At 37.0% G+C, this 22,662-nt stretch overlaps 1 protein-coding gene across 2 annotated transcripts in view; it reads right to left on the bottom strand.

The window, feature by feature from the left end:
- Window positions 1-13,359, bottom strand: part of LOC150096656 (uncharacterized) — a 56,991-nt gene extending 43,632 nt beyond the window's left edge. The window contains exons 1-2 of one of the 2 annotated variants that reach the window (XM_090408330.1): window positions 13,137-13,359; window positions 1,635-1,844 (exon numbers count right to left, since the gene is read on the bottom strand). In XM_090408330.1, the coding sequence (XP_090264456.1) occupies window positions 1,635-1,844; window positions 13,137-13,229 (303 nt within the window). In that variant the 5' untranslated portion in view covers window positions 13,230-13,359. Of the gene's footprint in view, window positions 1-1,634; window positions 1,845-7,010; window positions 7,149-13,136 lie in introns of those variants that run through there. The other variant, XM_090408329.1, reaches the window with a different exon arrangement.
- Between the last annotated feature and the right edge of the window lie 9,303 nt (window positions 13,360-22,662).

Genomic DNA, 22,662 nt, shown 5'->3' on the forward strand with positions numbered 1-22,662 from the left:
AAGAAATTATAATGTCGGCATTGTTACAATATTGCATACAAGCTACGTGTGATTGTGTATGCTAAAGAACATGGAAACAGGGCTGCAGAGAGGCATTTCACACCACCCCCAACTGAGAAAATGATAAGAACTTGGCAAAATCAGGAAGAGGATTTAAAAAAAGCAACTCACAGTAAATATAACCTATCAAGTGGAACTGCAAAATGGCCAGAACTTGAGGCAGAACTGAATACTTGGATTTTTAGATCACAGAAAAGCAGGACTTTCAGTTTCTACAAAAATGATTATTCATCAAGTGAAAGTGATAGCCACTAACAGAGGGATCAACATCATGGTGTTCAAGATTCATGAAGAGAAACCAGCTATGTATGCGGACTAAAACAAAAACATCACAAAAGATGCCAGCTGAATATGAAGAAAAAATGATCGAATTTCATCGATTTGTCATTAACGCAAGGAAACGAGAAAATTTTGAACTTGCACAAATAAGAAACATGGACGAAGTTCCTCTGACTTTTGATGTGCCCTCAAACAAAACTGTAGATTCCAAGGGCACTAAAATAAAAGTGTTACTATTAAAACTTTGGGGCACGAAAAAAACTCGCTACACGGTTGTTTTATCCTGCTATGCTGATGGGATAAAATTGCCACCACTATTGATTTTTAAAAGAAAAGACACTTAAAGGAGTGTTTGTACATGTTCACACAAAAGGCTGGATGGATGGAGGAGGAATGAAGTTATGGATAGATAAAATTTGGTCTAGGCACCCTGGTGGACTGTTGAAGAAATCTGCCATGCTAGTATGGGATCAGTTTCGTTCTCGCAGAACAGACGATGTTACAAATAAACTCACGGAATTAAAAACTCAGCTGTAATTCCAGGAGGTCTAATTAGTCAGCTTCAACCTTTAGATGTCTTTATTAATAAACCATTTAAGGGATTTATGAAGGAGAAGTGGAACAGCTGGATGCAGTCTTCAGATTTTGAGGTTATGCCATCAGGAAGGAGCCTAGCATTTCGCAAGTTTGTGAGGGGGGTAAAAGCTTCATGGGATGCTGTGAAAACAGAGAGTGGTTAAATCATTTAAGAAGTGTGGAATTAGTAATGCACTGGATGGTACAGAGGACAATTTGTTGTATGAGGACTCAGATTCTGATTTAGAAGAGGTTTCAAGTGTCTCTTCATTTAGCTCTGGAGATGAATTTCTGGGTTTTGACGATTAAAAGGTGGGTACTCTTTCCTAGTTAGATTAGGTATTTATTAATACTGTAAATTCATTATAATATTCAGTGATAAAGTTTTTTCCCTAAAAAACGTGTACAAAAAAAGGGGTGCGTCCTATACGCCGGCAAATACGGTATACTTTATACCCAGCAGTAAAGCTCTGCATTTATATAAATCTTTTTCCAACTGAAAATGAGTTTAAAACTCAGATGCGATTGAATTTTATTCTTCCAGCTCCTTTCCTGAAAACGAAGTATAGAGAATACATACAGTTTATAGACAAGCATATGTAATGGGGGATGAATCGGCACTGTGATGAGTCAGAATACATAGTTAGATAGCATGGGTACTTTTGTTCATATGAAGGTAAGGTATTACAATATAACTAATTGTCAGAGTATTTACTTACATAAATAGTTTTTGGGATGGTGGATGCTGCTGCGGAAGATGCTACAGAAGATGCAAGTAGACAAAAAGTATTGATCAGAAATCCAAATGTTACCACAAAGAAAAGGGACTCCTCGACATTTCCAGCAAATCCTACTACATAGCCACTTTTCATTGTACGGCTTAGCCTACAGTAATAGGCTATAAGTCCAAGGCAGATAATACCAATTATCTGGAAATTAATGCACGATTATTTGAAAATATGCTACATAATCAAAATATGAATGATTGTTAAAGATTTCAGAACTTTTTATACAAAAAGGAAACTAAAGAGTTGAAATTTTTACACTTAATTAAAAACATTTTTATAAAATTATGGTTCCACAAAATGTAACTGACATCTGTGGTGTTTAACACCACAGAGAATGTTCTGAATAGGAACAGGCAATTTGATCTGTTATGACGAAGAGTTGGTCCCTTGGAGAAACACTAATATTAAATTCACACAAAGGGAGGAATCTATTGGTATATGCAATTAAAGTTGCCAAGAAATTATGTTTTTGTTTAATTCTTTATGCAAGCATAAGCAAGCAAAGTTTGCACATCAAGTTTCTTCACAACTAAACTAATGACCACATTATTGCCTTGATATCCTATAATGCAAAGCACATTCTCTCTAACATATATAATACTATGCATTATGGGAAGGTAATGTAACGTATTACCTCCCTCCAAAACAATGATCTACAAAATCACTAAATCTGAGTGACCCAAAAAATCACTCCTAAACTCAAACTCTCACTGGTAGCTCTACTCAGTGACATGCAAAAACCTACCAAGCAGAATCACTACTCCCTGGAATCAAGCCCAAAGACAAATATTACCTCAATTTTAATAAAGTGCTGGGATTACTTCTCCAAAAACTAAGTAACCTCCAAGATCGATCTAAATCTCACTGAGTGATCCAAAAGGATCACTACATTAATGGCTCCACTCAGCAACAAGCAAAAACTTGCCACAAGCAGTCTACTCCCCAGGAAGTGAGCAAGTTCAGAGACCACCATCAATAAATGTCATCAGTAGGAGCCAGACTTAGAAGAGATACAGTGATGCAGAAGTCATATTTTCTATATATATAAGTAGAGAAAAGGTGTATCCCCTTATTAAAATATTGTGGATAAGAGAGCTGTAGAAAAGTTTTTCATTTGGTTATAAACTAAATTGAAGTTGCCACAAAATTCTATTGTTTAATCCTTTATCCAAGTGTAAGTAAACAAAGTTTGTGCATGTGGTTTCTTCATGACCTATACTACTCATATATCAAAGCTAATGACTTCACATTAATCACCTTAGTATCTCATGATGCAAAGCACACATCCTTTCAGACATGTATAATACTATGCTTTGGTTGGTATGTTATTTGAACAGATGAGGAAAGAGAAGACAAGATGAGGGAGGTTTATTCAAGGCACAGAGGTAGATGAAATGAAGGGGAAAAAAGTTGTTTCAGTAAGTTTGGAGATTGACTATAAATAGAAGTTGATCAGCAGCTGCTCTTTCTTAAAGTTTTGAAAGAAACTAGAGTAAGGAAGGATAGTTGACCAAAACATTGTCCATGCAGGCACCTATATAACAGGCATAAGACAGAAACTGAATATGTAAGAGGGAATGAAGTGGATATGTGAGGGGGATCATGAATTGACTAAATTGCTCTATTCTAAGTAGGAAGGATCAAGCAATCCTACAGGATTTTGGTATAGGTTCACTACCCAAAAATGCATGCAATGCTCCATAATTGGCCATTTTGAGGATTTATACAGTGTGTTAGCAGCTGCATCTCTGGCCTTTCCTGGTACAAACATCTTAAATCAGGGTTGCCAGATGAACACAACAGCTTATGGCCAAAATTTAAAGAAAATATGGCCAAAAATGGCCACTTTGGAAAAGTATTGGGCCAAAAATATGGCCCAATAGTTATGGAAAATGCCAACATTTTCCATAAGTTAAATTACTATCAATCCGGGTTTCATCTAGATACACAATCGGTTTTTTCTCCTCCCTGAAACATTTTATTGCTCTCAAATACTGCGTTTTAGATAAAACAATGTCACTTCGCTCCATGATAAGTTTCATTTTATTCTGGGACTTTTTAAAACAAAATCCGATTTCATGAAGTATTTTCCTTAAAGTTTATCTTTTCCAAGGAAAATTAATTTTTTCTTTATGCACAGGAATCAATTTCGGAACAGATGGCACTTTTTCTCGACCACGTAAAATTCGTGAATAGTTCTTATAACGTCTACATCAAAATCATTCAAAGCTAAGGTTTCGATGGTTTTCTTTACTTTGGCGCTTTTTTTCGGAGATTTAAATTTTGGCTTACCTTCACATTTTGATTCCCTACGAATTCTTGTAGTTGCAATTGCACTTGAACGTTTTATGACTTGAGAAAGGAGAACAAGGATTTCGCAGAATGTCAGCACATTATTCAATATTCTTTTGCAAGAGCTACTGAAACGTTTAACAACAGAACTTGTTGACTGTACTGGATCCATCATACATATTAATAATAAAAAAATAATGCAAAAAAAGCGACAACAAAAATCAAGCTAGTACTAATACAGCGACAGACAAGAAAGCACGTGATTTCGCATGTTGGCGACCAATTCGTACATCCTTCATTTCTTTCTCCCCTTCAGCATGAATCGACTATTCTTGGCAAAATCCAAGGAGAGATCTAAAAACCATGGGCGAACTATAGCGGATGCATAACATATTCTTGGCGCCTTTATTTTCGGTAAGCATCAAGACAAAAATAAGTCCTTTACCTTAATTTCAACTAGCATTTTATAATCCTAACAAAGGAAAGTTTCTTTACCCGTAAGCATTTTCTTCAGCTAGCTAATTTAAGATAAAGAATAAAATTTATTGGAAAAACGTGTATTTCGTATCAGAATCTTCGTCCTAACGACTACGAATCTCCCACCGCTAAGTGAGCACATGTCGTATCATTTCTTGAAATCCAATTGAAGTTACATAATTTCGTATCTTCATACGATAAGCGAGTTAGTGGGTTACACTTTACATCAGGAAAACCAAAACACACATGAATTGAATTTAATAATAAAATAAAAATTAGCTAAACTACATATTTAAAGCCTTGAAAGTAGATTTAAAAGAGTCAGCTCCATGCATTGCTTAGGCCTTTATTATTATTATTGCCCTTATATTTTCGACGGGTTCGTCGCAAAGTCTTTCAAATTCGTAGGTGGGGGGGGGGGGGGGGGGGGGGGGTATCGTCGTTACCGAGTGAAGCACAGAGGTTCCGAAAAGACATTGCCAAACCACGTCTGAGTTGTGCCCACGCATGATGGGTACCGGTCATTGTAAGTGAAACCGTCACGGGGGTGAAGCCCGTTTCCTTATGTAAGAGGAACATTTGAGGGCTATACTAAAGATGTTAATCAGTGTCATATGAAGGTGAAGAATTTTCTTTCTACGAAAAGCGCCTCCATAGCACAATCGCAACATTTGTCCATCGGTTGGAAAGACTTGTGTTCGAATCTAATTTAGGACGAAAGAAATCCCATGTAAACGCCTTTTAACGAGTTGAAAACCTGCTGGATGCCATTACGCAGAGATATTATTACGGGCAACTAACTCCAAGGAGTCCTTAGACTCATTGAGGGAGGCCTAAACATCATGTCAAGAACTATCCAACATTTGTATCAACTTTGCTTTGAACTCATTCACAGTCATGGCATCCACGACAGACAACTGGCAACCTATTCCACTCATTCACCACTCTCCAAGAAGAAGAAGAAAAGAAAAAAAAAACCTGGAGGGAGAACTAAGGACCATGGATGGTCCTTAGTTCTCCCTCCACCACATCTGTTCTGAAAATTTTCCTCTGAATTAATTAAAAACACTTCAGTAATATGAATGTCTCAATCATATCATCCCTTTTTCGCCTATCAACCAGTTTCTGTTACCCACAAATCTTCGACTCGTAAGGTTCATCTCATTGACCTGCTACCATCTTGGTCACTCGCCTCTGGATCCCATCCATCAACAAGAAAGCCTAGCATCCAGTAGCCAAGATGGGGTCTTATCAAGGCTCGATAAAAAGGAACAATAACATGCTTGTTCTCTGCTCGTCAAAGTATTCTTCAGTAACCAAGTGATCTGATGAACTGCTTTAGCCACTTTTGCCATGTGCCCCCTAAACTTTAACTCCCTATCCACTAACACTCCTAAGGTTCTGGATTCGTCAATTTCCTCGAGTACAGTTCCACCAATGTGGTATACCGCTGATAATCTTTTCACCCCAAAATGCATCATCTTACACTTTGCACATTAAACTGACATCCTTCTACTTTGCCCAGTCTGCTAATCTATCCAAATCATCCTGCAAAATTTTGACATCGTGTGCATTCACCATTGCTCTACCCAACTTCGCATCATCGGCAAATAACTGAACAGTTCCTCTCAGATCATTTTCGATATCGTTAACGAATAAATTAAATAGCAGCGGTCCAAGAACAGAACCCAGAGGCACTCCACTAGTCACAGGCCTTCTACTGGACTCTACTCCTGAAGAAATTACTCTCTGATATCTCTCCATCAGTTAAGCTAGAATACCATTAATTAGAGTTAACTCTTAGTTTCTAACCCATCCCCCCACAAAAAAGAGAGAAGTAGCTAAATATTGCATTTTCAGTAATCAGGCGGACAGTTAAGTCATAACGAATGACTAGAATTCATAACATGAGATTAGACATCTTGACAAATACTGTGTTTGGGCTCTAGAGCAAGGGAATCTGATTATCCAAGTCGCTCATCCGTGGTATTGAATGTACGTGGTTTACAACTTTCTTCAGTGGGATGGACACACAATAGGGTCCCCCTTTCAGAGGAGACAGAAATCAATATTTCTAAGTTTATAAAAGTTAGGCAGCTATCCAGTAGTGGAACTGCCATATTTTAGGGGACTTCAGTGATGATCTGTGTACACTCGATAGCACCCCTCCCTCTGTTACAAGAGCCCTCTTCAGTATACGATCTGCATGAGGTGTTTAGGGGTACTGACATTGGATTTTGCAATAAAGGTAGCTATGACACTGTAGATGTCCGCAGACATCTACAGTGTCATAGCAACCTTATAATATAACTTATATTATAATACCTTATAGTTATTATAATATAATAACTACCTTATTATATATACAGTGTCATAGTTAAAAAATCCCAAGATATGGATCAGCTTTGCAGCCAAGTTTTGCAAGGACAAAAGTATTACTATTTGACAAAATGTTTGCATTTTCGTTTTTAGTCGGTAATAAAAAAAAAATTCCAAGTTAACCATATTTATTTATTTTTAGAAAAGTCAGAAACGTACCCTCGCTCCGAAAAGAAAAACGTGTATAACTGCACTTGCTGCATATGAAAGCACGGACTCACTTATTAGCTGCAAAACTTTAGTCAGGAGTAAAGAATCAAGCATAGTCACAAATCATCCAGCATACTGAAGGAGATGTTTATTCTCCAGAAGGAATTCTATGGAAAGAGCTCGCTCAGTAGTAATCTCGAGGGAATATTTAATTCTATTTGTTATTACCTGAATGCGAATACAAAAATTCGCGTGTTTGGTTTTCCTTAGGTCTAGTATTTCCAGTACAAAATACAAATATAGAAAGCTGAATGGCTTTAACTGCACATTAGTAGTAACAAAGGAATACCAGCGAACGGGGGGAAACAAAAAAATATTTTTTCTTTGAATCATTGCTTACTATGTGCGAAATAGTCTATTCCAGCAGCGTGGAATAACGCACTCAGGCAGGCGGGTTAAAAATAACAAACATGCACTTATTAGATATCTTAAGCAAATCCATGAAAAAAAAAAAAAATTAACATTTATGCTCAGATATAAACTTGTCGCTGGTTTGGGCTCCGAACCGCAACAAGTTTGGTATTTTATGTATGCTAACCGTTTGGTATTTGAGAGTTTAAGTCTATTGCTGGTTAAAGATGTAGGATGGTTTCATATGGAGCAGGTACTTTTTGTGGATAAAGATGAAAATGCGTAACATAAGACAGATTGAGAATTTGTACACTGCAGACACTAGCAAACAGGAGACAGTGAGGTGATATGATTGAGACTTACAAAACTTCTGAAAGGGTCATACAAGATTTCATTTGATGTCTTTTATTATTATTATTTTAATGAAGTTGGGAAAGGACAAGAGGGCATCCTTGGAAGCTGAGAATGAATGCCGCTAAGAAAGGGGGGGGGAGGATCTAGATTTTTTCCTCATAGTAGTGTGTGATTGAAATGGATTGCCATTGGATTTTCTGAGTGCGAGAGTGTGAATGAATTAAAGAACAAGTATGATAGCTGGTGCGTGTAGTCACCACAAGACAAAATAAATCTAAACAGATTAAGTGGGGCAGTAAGAGATGCACTCAACGCTCATAGAGACCAAGTATGGAATGAAAAGTTATCCTCCATTTCACCTACTGATCACTCCATCCGGGGACTACTCTGAAAAATATCAAAAACAATGACAGATTCCTTCCCCCAATATTCTCTGACCTGGGCCTTGCTCACACAGATGTAGACAAAGCAAAAGTTATAGCATACAACTTAGAGGAGCAATGCAGGCCTTCGTATGGAAACCTTGACTTTGACTACATACATAAGATTCACAGCATGGTCAGACACTCACTCAAACTTCCTATCACCAGCACTGACCATATTGCGCCAACATCACCTGCTGAGATATATGACATTATTAAAAAAAAATTAAAGCACAAAAAAGCTCCTGGGCCAGACGGCATTACTAATCGGGTGATTAAACTTCTGCCCCGAAAAGCAGTAGTGCACCTGACCAGTATAATAAATGCAATTTTAAGATTTCGCTATTTTCCTTCCACCTGGAAACTGGCTGACGTAATTCCTATACATAAGCCAGGCAAAGACCCACACCTACCGCAAAATTATCGTCCAATCAGTCTCATCTCAAATCTGGGTAAGGTTGCAGAGAAGGTCATCCTCTCACGACTCCAAACCTTAGTAAATGACTTAAACATCCTTCCTAAAGAACAGTTTGGTTTTAGGCAACACCATAGTACTACCCAGCAAATCCACAGAATTGTCGAATACATCACCACCAGCTACAACTGGCGCCAGTGCACAGGCGCTGTTTTCCTAGACTTATCCAAAGCATTTGACAAAATCTAGCATTTTGGACTCCTGCACAAACTTATCTCAGTCGGTATCTCACTAAAAATGGTTCATTTAATCCATTCCTATCTTCAGAATAGATCAATGCAAGCAAAAATCAACGGTTCTACATCCTCCTAGCGCCACATCTTTGCTAGAGTGCCGCAGGTATCTCTACTGGCTCCATTGCTGTTCTCTATATACATGTTAGACATCCCACACAATCCAATGACTTCCATTTTGGCCCTGTATGCGGACGATACGGCAATACTAACCAGATCTCTCAGACCCCATTTCATTACCAGAAAGCTTCAAGAAAACATTCTAAAGCTGGCGGGTTGGTTCTCTAAGTGGAGATTGGAAGTCAACCCCCAGAAAAGCTCAGCCGTTCTTTTCTCAAAAAGGCCAATGTCTCCTGTAGGAGATGTGTTACTATTCAATACTAAAATTCCCTGGCAGACAGAAACAAATTACCTGGGTGTAATTCTCGACAAAAAGCTATCTTTCAATCAGCACACCAAGTCTGCGTGCACAAAAGGCATCTAAAGCATAGCTCAGATCTATCCGTTAATTAATAGAAATAGCAAGCTCAGCAACAGAATCAAATTGCAACTATACCAGATGACGATTCGTCCTATAATCACCTATGCCTCTCCGGCCTGGAGCCACACCTCTAATGCTAACATTATCAAAATACAGCGAGTGCAGAACAAGTGCTTGAGAATGATTCTGAACGCCCCGTGGTATGTTAGAAACAATCAACTCCACAGAGACACAAATATTTCCTATATTTTCTCTTTTCTACAATCCTTAGCAACCAAGTTTTTCTTAAAGACGTCCACACATCCCAACGATTTGGTTCAGCAAGCTGCAGCATACGATCCAACGGACATATTCAAATATAGAAGACCAAAAGCTATATTAGCCTCCTTTAGCGATGCATAATCTCCATGCCCATTCAGGGCGAGCAATCTGCTCATAAATTTTACCCTCATTGTAACCACAACAGATAGCGGGGAATATGAAAAGCATCTTGCTTCACCCCTAAAGACATAAATGTCAATTGGTGCGTGTAGTATGTGGCCTCCTCGATGAGTCCCTGATTCCCCGCAGGTCTCTTAACCCCTTAACATACAAAGACGTCTGTGGCACGTCTTTTGTTTATTGCACCAAAATTGATTTTGAATTTTGGTTTCACATATAAATACAACCTAATATAGACGCTAGACAATCTTGTGCCTATTTCCTTTCGGCTGAGAAAAGTTGCCAACGGCGTGTATCGGCTATTTCGTTTGCACAAATTCATCATTGTTTTTCAAATAATGATGAATTTGATCCAGCAAATCACCCTCGCCCAAAAAACTGGCAGAAAAACGACCGCTTTCTGATTGATACGTTAAGGGGTTAATAATAAATCAATTTTGATAATTTAACTTGAATTATCAAATATCCACATTTTAAAAACTTTATTTGGTGTGAATCCTGTACGTAGTTAAAATTCCTGTATCAATAGTACATAGCCTGTAACGCGGTATTGTTAGAGACTTGTACGGAAAGCTTATTTAGAACACTAGAAATTGAGAATCTTCGCGAAAACTAGGTTTCCTGGAATTCCCCCCCCCCATATCTGATTGCGGCAGTTAACATAACGGGGATGGGGATAGAAGAGGAAACGGTAAAGAATAACGACGTGAAAAACTAATTTTTGCATAGAATAGTGAATGCATTGCAGAAACCTGTTGTTCGTACTAATATAGGTAATGTGCGAAATGCGGGAAGACAAAGCAGAAACCGTCAATGAGACAGTGACTGACCAATTCTAAAAGATTTTAGTTGCACTGTTCCACTGAAACCTATTAATACAACTGTATGCATGGACGTCCGCAGAAAATTTTCCAGGGGAAGAGGGGCAAAGCTTGGTGACAAATAATCACATTAATCAATTATTATTTAATGATTTATTATTTTTTTTTCCACAAGTAGATTATGGAATAACCTACTTGATTATAGAAGATTTTGTATTTCATCAATACAAAAACACATACATAATGTATATAAATTTGCAATATAAAGGAAACAATAATTAATATAATTTCAATAATCACGTATCGTATAAGAATTGAATTCTCCCTCTATCGCTTGCAAACTTATTGATGACATTTTAAATGAATTTGTTCTTTACCGCTTCCTTTTCTAGTTTCTTCCTGTGCACACTAATTATACATAAACCTGATAAGCGCGTTTCTGAGATAGCGGAACTTAACCATGTTTTCACACGTCTCAAGGTGCTGAAACTTCTTTCACATGTTCTATGGTTACCCCGCCGATGGCCGAAACCGGCCAACTTGTAATAAAATTTTAAGACAGGCAAAGTGTAAGGATATATATCTCAATCACTTTTACGATTATAATTTGGAGAATTTTTTACTCGATCCGGAGGGGCGAGTTCCCCGTCACTCTCCCCCCCTCTGAGGACGCCCATGACTGTATGATACTTCCGTTGTACAAGGGTAGTAAAAAACCGATGATGTGCTTAACTACCGATATCTGCATCTCTAGAGTGCTGGTGAATATTTTAGAGCAATTGGGAAGAACTGGCATGCATACATATAGAAATCGCTTAACAAACAAGCTATGCTGTGCAAAAAGAAGGAAGTCATGTTTCAGCAATTTGCTCATATTTTATAATAATGCTATGGCTGCCTGTGATTCTGATTGCTTGGATTTTGCTTAAGCATTTCAGAGAATAGCATATGAAAGACTGTTGCATAACTAGAGAGTATGGGATTATAATACAAACTCTTGACTTGGATAAGTGGATGGTCGATGTATAGGTATCAAAAAGTGGTATATGGTGGGTATGAATCTACCAGATTCAAGTTGACTACTGGTATATCCCAGGAGCAGTCCTTGGACCACTGTTGTTCCAGTCTATACATTAATGATATTAGGAAGGACCTGACAGGAGATGTTCAGTTGCTTGCTGATGCAGAGATAGGCAAGGCAATCAGGGGTACTACTGATATACGGCGCTTATTGAATGATTTGAATAAGTTGGAACAGTGTGTAGATTATAATGGCTGCAATTCGGTTTTAATAAGTGTACAAAGTTATGCACTTTAGCATGATGAAATTGCGAACGGCATATTATATCGGTAGGATGTTACAAGAAATTTATGAGGCTAAATAAGAGAATAACTGTATGTGGAAACAAAATGGAATCATTTCAGTGATTTTATTTTAAGTTAAGTTTTTTACATTTTTAAAATGAATTCGTTATTTCATTTCGAATAGTACACATTAACACGCCTGCATTTTCCACGATATGCCAGCCTTGTTGCTACCCGAAGAAACGCTGTGCGCATCGTATGCCGACTGCTATAGGAATGGTTATAGTGGTTTCTTCCATTGCATGTATTATAATGATAATTAAAAAAATAATTAAATAATAATGATAACTATTTTATTAATAGTCGTTTAGAAACACTAAAATATACCGGTCATGACTATTTTCATGTGAACAATGCATAAATTAAGAATAAAATGAGATATTAGAGTGAATAATGTCTGGTTCGTAACTCCATGGCGGAAGTTAAACCGGTGATTACACGGTGTGGGTGAAATCCATGAAATATTGACACTTAACTAAAACAAAATTTACAAGTTTTGTTTTTAGTTATCAGAAAAAAAAGGAAGCACAGCTCCCAATATTAATAGTAAACACCACTGAAAGAATAGAAACAAACCAAAATGCAACTACCGGTGGTCGTGACGTTAACCACGTGATTTCGTTGATTTTTCAGTTAACGGAGAGCAGTGAATGTCCTAAACGCGTACCATTTAAACTTCGCTGTCCAGTGTCATGTTCCCTTTGGTATTTCACTCTCACCGCACGAGAAACCAAACGCTCACAAATACAAATTTCGTCTTTATCCCCTATATGAACGGAGTGTAATTAAAATATATTATATACATTTCATTATCCAAACAGCTTTATAAAATCTTGGAATACATTGTGTAATTCTAGAAACTAAATTTTTCCATTCGATCGAGGTAACAGCACATAATTTCAGTTAGCTTGAACATATCGCAAACGACTACTTGGCCAGTTATATTTTGTATTGTACATACGAACATAACCATATTTCTATTATTTTGTTTCCACTGCTTTCTCCGCTTTTCTTTTTCTATAACATTACCGGCAGATTAACACTTTCGTGGAAATATTCAGACGCTTCTGTCAGTAACTAGCAGTTCTGTGTATACCGTGAAAGGAATGTACGAAATTACGACATAACTTACCGTTTCACAAAGTTTCAGAAGACCAGATGGCGAGCCTAAAAGGACAGTATTAATACGTCTAGTAGAACTACCAGTTGTATCCATGTTTGGCATATTATGTTAGAAGCAAATACTGTATATAAATATCAATAACGTATCCACACCGTGTTTCAAATACAACAGCCAATCCCAAATAGCATTCTCATTATCCTTAGCGTTTGCTGTTACGCAACTTCCGCTTACTACTACTGACGACATCGGGGGAGCTAATAGCGGGGAGGGACAAAATTGTTGCTCCCGACATATTATACTGTGGGAAACACGAGATTGTGGAAACATTGATCTTTATTTGCGCACGCCACAAACAGTTCGTAATGGTTGAATTTCTTTTAGATGAAATATTGTTATGAATTTATTAATATACGTTCAAATGAAATATATCTTTCGATTGTTTATATTTTATGTCTCTCTCTCTGTTGGTCATGATTTACATAATTTTGCCGTGTAGTTTGCACGTTTTTGTTTATGTGTACTAATGAAAAGTTATTTTACATTTGTTTGTTTTTGTTTATTACCTTTCCCCAATATTTGTTTCGATTTCTACGAATTAGAATCCTCTCACGCTACTCATAGGTACTATTTTTTTAGTCTTTCTTTGTCGCTTACCATCTTTTGTTAACTCTCAGAATCTTATTAACGTTTTCCTTCTTCTATACTTTTCCCCACTTTCTCTTATTTTAAAGGTATCAAAATTCCAACGGTATTTTGAAACTTTCTAAAATCATTATTATTATGTGACACTTCTGAGGAGTTCAGGTTCTTATCGCAGGAGAGCGCTCCATACCACGGGGCAGCAAGTTTTGGGGGCGGCACAATTGGCCTAAACTATACGAAAAAAAAAAATCATTAAAAAAATTATTTATTCGTTCTCTGTTGAAACCAGACTTCAGGATGGTTTCAACATCCTTACAACTTCATTGTACTGTATATTTTTTAAAATAATCATAATCATTTAAAATAATGTAGTATTATGTTGCGTTTAATATCGCACTGTCAGTGTTAATATCAGACGACGTGACAATAACAGAACACCTATTTTGCATTTATTTCCGATTCCATTGTTGGTCTTGAGTTGACCTTGACCTGAGAGTAAATCTCACTTAACCAATGAGACCAAACGATCATAATGAAATAACTAGTTAAGAGTAAACTAATTAAAGAAACAGAATCAAAATACGTGATTTTAAGACCAGTGAAGGAAGGGAGAGAACGAGGGGTCACCTGGAGATTGTGTAAGAGTGTGGTTAACAAGGGTGTTAGGACTATATTTTTTGCTCGGAGGGTTGTAAATGGGTGGAATGCGTTGCCAGAAGTGGTTGTGAATGCTTCATCTGTGAATGAGTTTAAGGGGAAGTATGACAGGTATTGTGTGAATAGCGGTTAGTATATCAATGTTGGGTCTCCCGCGATGAGTCTTTTGACTCCATGGAGGCACCTTACATAATAATAATAATAATAATAATAATAATAATAATAATAATAATAATAATAATAATAAATACAGTTGTGGAGTGATTGCTAATAATATTTTTGATACAGTTATTAGGATTTAGCTTTTTAAATAATTATAACATTCCAATATGATAAAAGGGGAAAAAAACTATCAGGAGCAGAATATCGGAAATTCCATTCCATTCATGTGCCGTCTCCTATCTAGGAGGTTGACTACTATGGTTTAACTCATAGTTAACTACGGGTGTAACGATATGTGGGGAGGACCCTATCTCTTCCACATACTGTCGTAAGTATTAATGACTGTAATCTATGTGTGCTCACGGTGCCAGTTTGCCTCTTCTGAAGGAAAAAAATTCCCAGTTTCCGGGTGAAGAAAAAAAAAACCTCTACCTCTGTATGAGACCAGCTAACTCACCTTTAGTCGAAAGAGACCAGATAAAGGTTCCTCACGTCATCGACGGGAATCGAACCAGATCTTTCCGACCAAAGGGCTTCGTCTATACCAGGGGCGAGGAACACCACGCCCGCGGGCGAAATTTCGCCCACGAGTCTATTTCAATTCGTCCCTTTGCTGATGTACTCGTATGTACATGTAAATAAAATTTTATAATAATTTATATTTATTAGAATTAAATTTATTTAATTATAATAAATTTTTAAATAAAATAAATATAGCCTTTGCTTGATTGTTATAATTATATGTCTACACAATTGTAATTAAAAGATACCATATCAGATGAGAATGTTGCACATTTACTTATTGAGATATATATTGCACACTACATACACTATATATATATAGTATATATAAGCTACGGAGGCTCGAAAATCTGAAAAAGAACGCGATATTCAGAAACAAAGCAGGTCTTTGCATAAATATCTAAAAACCGAAACAGCTCATGTAGTGCAAGAGAAAATAAGCGAAAGGGCCGAAACCAAAAAAAAAAAATAATAAGTACTTCTAATTGCGATCCCAGTAATGTCGATATTTGTAACAATAGGTTTTAATTACCCATGCAGACCCACATTTTCAGAACAAAATTCCACCGTTAAAGGGTTAATTATCTCTCTCTTTCTGTAAAAAGAATATAGTTTGTGATCATTTTTCATTAACTTATGAATTTTCATTAGCTAATGCTACTATTTAGAATTTATGATCAGACATGTTGAAGCCTAGCTAAACATCATGGCTTTTAAGACATCATTAAAAGAGTTAAAATTCCTAGGGTCGACCCTGCATACTACGTAACCCACCATACATACTACTTTTAGTATTATTGTTATTATTATATGAGTACATTCATGGAGTCCGAAGACTCATCGCGGAAGACCAAAACCATACAAGACAATATCTAGCATACTTCTCATGGATAGACGAAGCACTCTAACTCTGGCAATCCATTGCATTCTTTCACTTAATCTTTCATCTACACACAACACCATCTACTGCCCACTGCTGATATTGATAATCAGAATCACTTTACCAATGACGTTGCAATAACTTCCTAATTTTCTTCCTGTTGATGACTAACTTACTTCCTCACTTCCTCTATTCAACACAAAACTTGATCTGTCATTGCTTCTTTTTTTCATTTATTATTTTCTAATTTCCTTTTTTTTTTCCTTTGCTACTTTTTTTAAAAATTTTTATTGCGAAGTATCAGTTCCCAAGTGTTCATAAATTTAGGAAAGGCTTATGTACCTAACAAGAAATATCTTCTCACATCCTATTTAATTTTTCATCCTTGTGCCTTTGGTTACTTTTTTTTTTCCTCGATGAAATAATCTTTCATATTTACGTTACTGTTCAATAGATATGATTTTTTTCAACCAGCTGTTTCTTGTTTTGAAATCATTTTTGATGTAAAACGCTATCCTTCACTTCTTCAATCTAGACCAAATAGCTTTCATGCAGGGTGTATTGCAAGGCATTATGTGAACGTGGTCCAACAGTGGTAATTCAGCCACATTTAAGAATGACGATCCTATTCGTGAGGCGTTGTAACTTATAGCATTTTCAGGCCTTCAGTAAGCAAGGCGGTGGTTATTTCTAGGGTTTTTCGAATCCGAGTTCCCAGAACTCTGACTCGGCGAGTCTTTAAATTTTAACTAGGACTCGATCTAAAACTATGAATCCGAATCCAAATTTTGTGTATTAACGAAAAAAAAAAAAAAGAATGTAATACATCTACGATCGGTGATTTAAAAATTTTCTTTAGCCAGGACTAATATTCAGTAAATAAATTGTTGCTTTTCTTGACATATCAAATCAACATTTGTGTGTGTGTGTGTGCGTGTGTGTGTGTGTGTGTGTGTGTGTGTGTGAATGAATGTAGTCTGCAGCTACAAGTTTGATTCTTCAAATCTACAAGTGTCATGTCTTCATTGTTTTTACTTTTTTTATTTGAAGAATTAAATGTGTTATAAAATAAATTAGATAAATCAATTATATTTATTTTCTTATTATTGTATTTTATTTTAGCATAATTATATTATAAAAAAAACAAAATCAGCTAACGCCTTTTTAATCCCGTATACGGGAGTAGGCGATTTAGCCCTATCTAACTTTTGGAGACTGAGTGGGCAGTTCAATCTCCACTGGTACCAATCGGAGATAGATGGCCCAAGGCTATCACTAATTAAGCGGTACACAGTGAAGAGAGACGGCTCAAATGTGCTGCCATCTCGTGGTTTCTAACCTTAACACAATATATTTAATGTCTGAAAATAATGTGGGTTCTACGGTCGATTTTCTTGAGTTTACGGGACGAAAAATCCGAGTTTCCGGGAGGAAAAACCCGCTTGCCCGTGCCAGAGATCGACTAACTCGGGAACCGGTCGAAAAAAGGCTTAGAAAAATTTCCTCTAGTCGGCGACTAGATTTGAACCACCAAATCCTTTCTTCGTGCGGTCAAGCGCTGTAGAGTGCAAACGCCACTTCTACTGAGCTACACAGGCTCAATTATATTATATGATAATAATATTTATTATAGTGAAACAATGCAAATGAACAAGCCTTTTGGCAACAAAATAAAATTTTTCATATGTATAGGCACATGTTTTCAGACAGGGAATTTTTTTTTTTATATTATAAATTGTTTCTTTGTCATCTTATACTTCTTACCTAAACATCGCTGAGCAGTTTAAGATAGTTATTCTCGTGTGACGTCACATGGTCACTCCTGTACCTCACTGGGGGAGTTTTGAGAGTGACGCCTTCTACTAGAAGAAGTGGTAGGATTGCAGATGTCCTTTCCCCAAATAGTTAGTAAAACATAATCAAATATCCATGCCTCTGGCGGGAATCGAACCGGCAGTCTCTTAGCTGGACAGCAGGTATGTTAACCACTGGGTCAACCAAGTTGACAGATTAGGATAAACTAAGCTTATTGCGACAAGTACGAATGGTGGCGGCGCATTTGCTTCCTACTTTTCACGATTTAATAACCCATTCTGTATTCTTAATGGATTTGTACTGTTCCCTCGCCAAGGACAATCCAGAGTCTTCGTTCTAAATTTTTGTAAGGTATTATTGTTGTTGTTGTTGTTGTTGTTGTTAACGGATATTTTTCGGAAGTCCAAAGATTCATCGCGTGAGGCCCAGATACATCGTTTACAATATACTTATCATGCCTCCCACAAAGTAACAAAAATTTCACCATGGGAGTAAGAAACTAACCATTATTAACACAGTGCCTATCATGCTTCTCCTTGAACTGATTTATTGACCACAACCACCTCAGGCAACCCATTCCACTTATTCACTACCCTTGTAGAAAAAAAAATCTAGATCTCACATTCTTGCTAACTGAAATTCTACTCAACTTCCAATGATGACCTCTTGTTCTGTCACCGTCTGCCATATACTGAAAGTGTCTCCCTGCCTCCAGTCTATAAAATCCTTTTAGCAGCTTGAATGCTTCTATCATGCCACCTCTCTTCCTTCTATCTGCCAGGTTTTGTAGCTCACAAATTGGAACATTCCATAGGCCAGCGACCATCTTGGTTCGCCTCTGAATCCTCTCAACCACCTTCACATCTCCAAGAAACCGAGGTGGCCAATCTGAGCACAATAATCCAGATGTGGACATATTAGAGTCATATAAAGAGAAATAATAACTTTTCTATTCCTACTAGTCAGCGTATTTTGAGCATTCAAATAATCTGAACTGTTTTGCAATTTTTTGCAATATGACCTATTAACTTCAGTTCCCTATTAACCACAACTCCCATGATCCCTGGACCTCATCAATTTCCAGCAACAAAACCCCATCAACAGACTGCACAGAGTGAAACTTTTTTCAATAGAAAGTGAATAACTTTACATTTTGTCACATTAAAAGAAAAAACATCATATGACTACAATGACAGTCTATTCAAATCACTCTTAATATCGCTACATCGTCTTTATGTACTATAGCTCTTCCCAATTTAGCATCATCAGCAAACAACTGAATATCACTCTGTAAATTGTCTCTAATATGATTAATATACAGATTAAACAATGGACCAAGAACAGAACCTTGTGGACACCACTGGTCACTTTTTTGACTCTGCTCCACCATGCACAATTCTCTGGTGCCCGTCTGACAACCGCTCTCTCTTATCCATCTTCCCAATCTTGCATCCATTCCCATTTATTTGAACTTACTTAACATACTTGCATGCGATATTCTATCAAATACTTTTGTGAAATTCAACAAGATAACAGCATAGGGCCATAGGCATTGTCTTTATTATAGGCACAAAGTAATTTGCTAAGGCAAGAGATCCCCTTAATAAAGCCACGCTGACCTCTAAAAAGTATCAAATTATTTTCCACCGTCTTGAATTCTGGCTGTAATGAACTTTTCGAAAACCTTGTCCACTACTCCCGAGATAGTCACAGGTCTGTAGTTTTCAATCTCTGCTTTTTGACTCGCCTTTAAAATGTAATGGAACTTCCACGTTCTTGGAACTACACCTGAGCTGACTTAAAAAGCCTAGTCAATGGCAAGGTCATTCCCTTGCACATTCACGCAATACATGCGCCGAAATTCTATCTAATCCTATGAAAGAATTAACATTGAGATTTTTTGATGTAAATTGATCTTTGAAGTAGCCAAATTAGAGTTGCCTCTAGTTCGTCTCTACTTCAAAGATCAATTTACGCTCTCATCAGCTACTACTGTTACTTTCATCTTCATGATAAACCTTCACAAAATAATCACTCAGCAATTCAACTATTTCTGCCAGTTCTGTTACTTTCTTACCAGCAACATTCAAAAATAGCTTTCCATAAATATTTTTCTTTTTACTCGCAACACAGTGAAAGAATTCCGTGGCATTCAGTTTCCTGGAATATTCAGGCATTGTTCAAAAATTCGATTGCTCAAAAATGTTCAGGCATTAAATATATATTAATGTGACGCGATAGAAAAACGTTCCCATGATTAAAAATCGAGTATAATTAAACAAATAAATGACAATTAAATTTTCACGAATTAAAAACATAGTTATCACTTTCTTTAATTATTATTATTGTTATTATATATTATATATATTATTATGACAAGCTTAGGAGATTGCTTGGTTCAATGCCATGGCATGTAAAACTGCAAGGGCTGGATGTTGATAGTGCATGGGAAGTGGTCAAGGAGCATTTGCAGGAGGTTATGACTGACTGTATACCTAGAGTCCGAATAGCAAATCAAGTAGGGGTTAAATGGATGAATAACACCATTAAGCTTGAGTTGCAAAAAAAAAAAAAAAAAAAAAGAAAAGAAACAACTGTGGAGGGAATTTAAGGAAAAAGGTGACCTGCAGGCACACGAACGGTAAAAGCGCAGGCCAGAAGGGTAACGAGTGTGGTAAGAAAAGCAAAAGCGGATTATGAAAGGAAATTAGCTAAAGAGAATCCCAAACAGTTCTTTCAATATGCTGCAAGTAAAAGAAAAACAGTACATGGCTGAATGATTTTAAGGAATGCCGATGGTAAGGAGGTCACTGAATCAGTCGATATAGTGGAATTACTGAGTGAGCACTTTGCAAGAGTATATCATCCAGGTGGTGACATTGAAGAAATGAAGGAACCATTAGTTTATATGAAGGAACCATTACATTAATTGTGGTGAATGAAGTGAAGGTGAATAATCTATTACAAAACCTTAATGTGAATACATCTGTGGGATTGGATGGTATACCAACTCGTGTCGTATGTGAAGCGTCTAAAGAATTGTCAGTGCCGTTGACCATTTTGTTTAATCTGAGTCTCGGGTGTGGTTCAGTCCTGAAAGGGTGGAAAGAGGGGAAAATAGTTCCACTGCATGAAGGAGGATCCAAGACTACTGTTGCAAATTACCGACCCATCAGCATATCAGGAGTCGTTGTCAAGGTCTTGGAGAAAAAAATATCAAGGGAAAAATACAGGAATGGATTGATGAAATTGAGATACTGTATGGGGGACGGCATGGTTTTGTAATATTTTGTTATAAAACTTGAGTAACTTGCTCAGGTTTTATAACACAGTGACGGCTGAACTATGTTCAGCCGTCACTATGAAATCATTACCCTTATCCGTCATGAAAGTGACGGATAAGGGTAATGGGTTTACAGTGATCCTACTGGACCTTGCTAAGGCCTTTGACAAGATACCACATGGAATTCTAATCCGTAAACTGTAACATATGGGAATGGTTATATGGTTGGTGAGATGGATAGGAGGATGGCTGATGGAGAGATATCAGAGAGTAGTTTACTCAGGAGTAGAGTCCAAAAGATGGCCTGTGACTAGTGGTGTGCTGCAGGGTCTTGGACCACTGCTGTTTAATTTGTTCATTAATGATATAGGGGAGGATCTAAGAGGAACAGTTCATTTGTTCGCTGATGATGCAAAGTTGAGTAGGGCAATAGTGAATGGAGATGTCAAAATTTTGCAGGATGATTTGGATACATTGAAGGTCTGGGCTAAGCAGAATAGATGTCAATTTAATGTGGCAAAATGTAAGGTTATGCATTTTGGGGTGAAAAGATTAGCAGCAGTATATCACATTGGTGGAACTGTACTCCAAGAGATTGATGAGGCCAGGGACTTGGGATTGTTGGTGGACAGGGAGTTGAAGTTTAGGGGGAACATTTCAAAAGTGGCTAAATCAGCTCATCAAATCATTTGGATGCTGAAGAAAAGAATACTTTGACGAGCAGAGACAAGCAAGTTATTGTTCCTCTATATCGAGCCTTGATAAGACCCCCCATCTCGACTACTGTGCCCAGATTTGGTCACCTAGGTTTCTTCTTGATGGGGAGAAGGTTGAGAGGATCCAGAGGTGAGTGACCAAGATTATAGCAGGTCTATGGAATGAACCTTATGAGAACAGGTTGAAGATTTGTGGGTTGCAAAAATTGGTTGATAGGTGGAAAAGGGGAAATATGATTGAGACATTCAAATTGCTGAAGGGTTTCTATAGGATTAATTCAGAGGATATTTTTGAGAACAGGACTGGTGGTGGGAGAACTAGGGGACATCCTTGGAAGCTGGGCAGGAGTGCGGTCAGTAAGGGTGTTAGAGCTAGGTTTTTTACTTTTAGAGTGGTGAATGAGTGGAATAAGCTGCCAGAGTCTGTTGTATGTGCTATGACAGTGAACGAGTTTAAGGCAAAGTATAATAGATACTGTGTGAATGTCGAATAGTTGTGATGGACACGATGTTTAGGGCCTCCCTCGATTGGTCTAAGGACGCCTTGGAGTCGCCCGTAATAATAATAATAATAATAATAATAATAATAATAATAATAATAATATTATTATTATTATTATTATTATTATTATTATTATTATTATTATTATTATTATTATTATTATTATTATTATTATTATTATTATTATTATTATTCGTATGCCTACACAGCGCCCTCAGGCATACGAACGGTTGCATGGTCGTATCGCTCGTCCCGTTTTTATAGTTTTAATGTGGTTCTAACTCCTGTTTTTAATTTAAAAGTGTCATAAAGAAACTCTACCTGTCACGCTGAAAACAGTGACATATAATTCATCG

This window comes from Typopeltis vanoorti, chromosome 18 (genome assembly GCF_054136105.1).
Source record: "Typopeltis vanoorti isolate ZY-2024b chromosome 18, IOZ_Tvanoo_1.0, whole genome shotgun sequence".
NCBI lineage: Eukaryota > Metazoa > Arthropoda > Arachnida > Uropygi > Thelyphonidae > Typopeltis > Typopeltis vanoorti.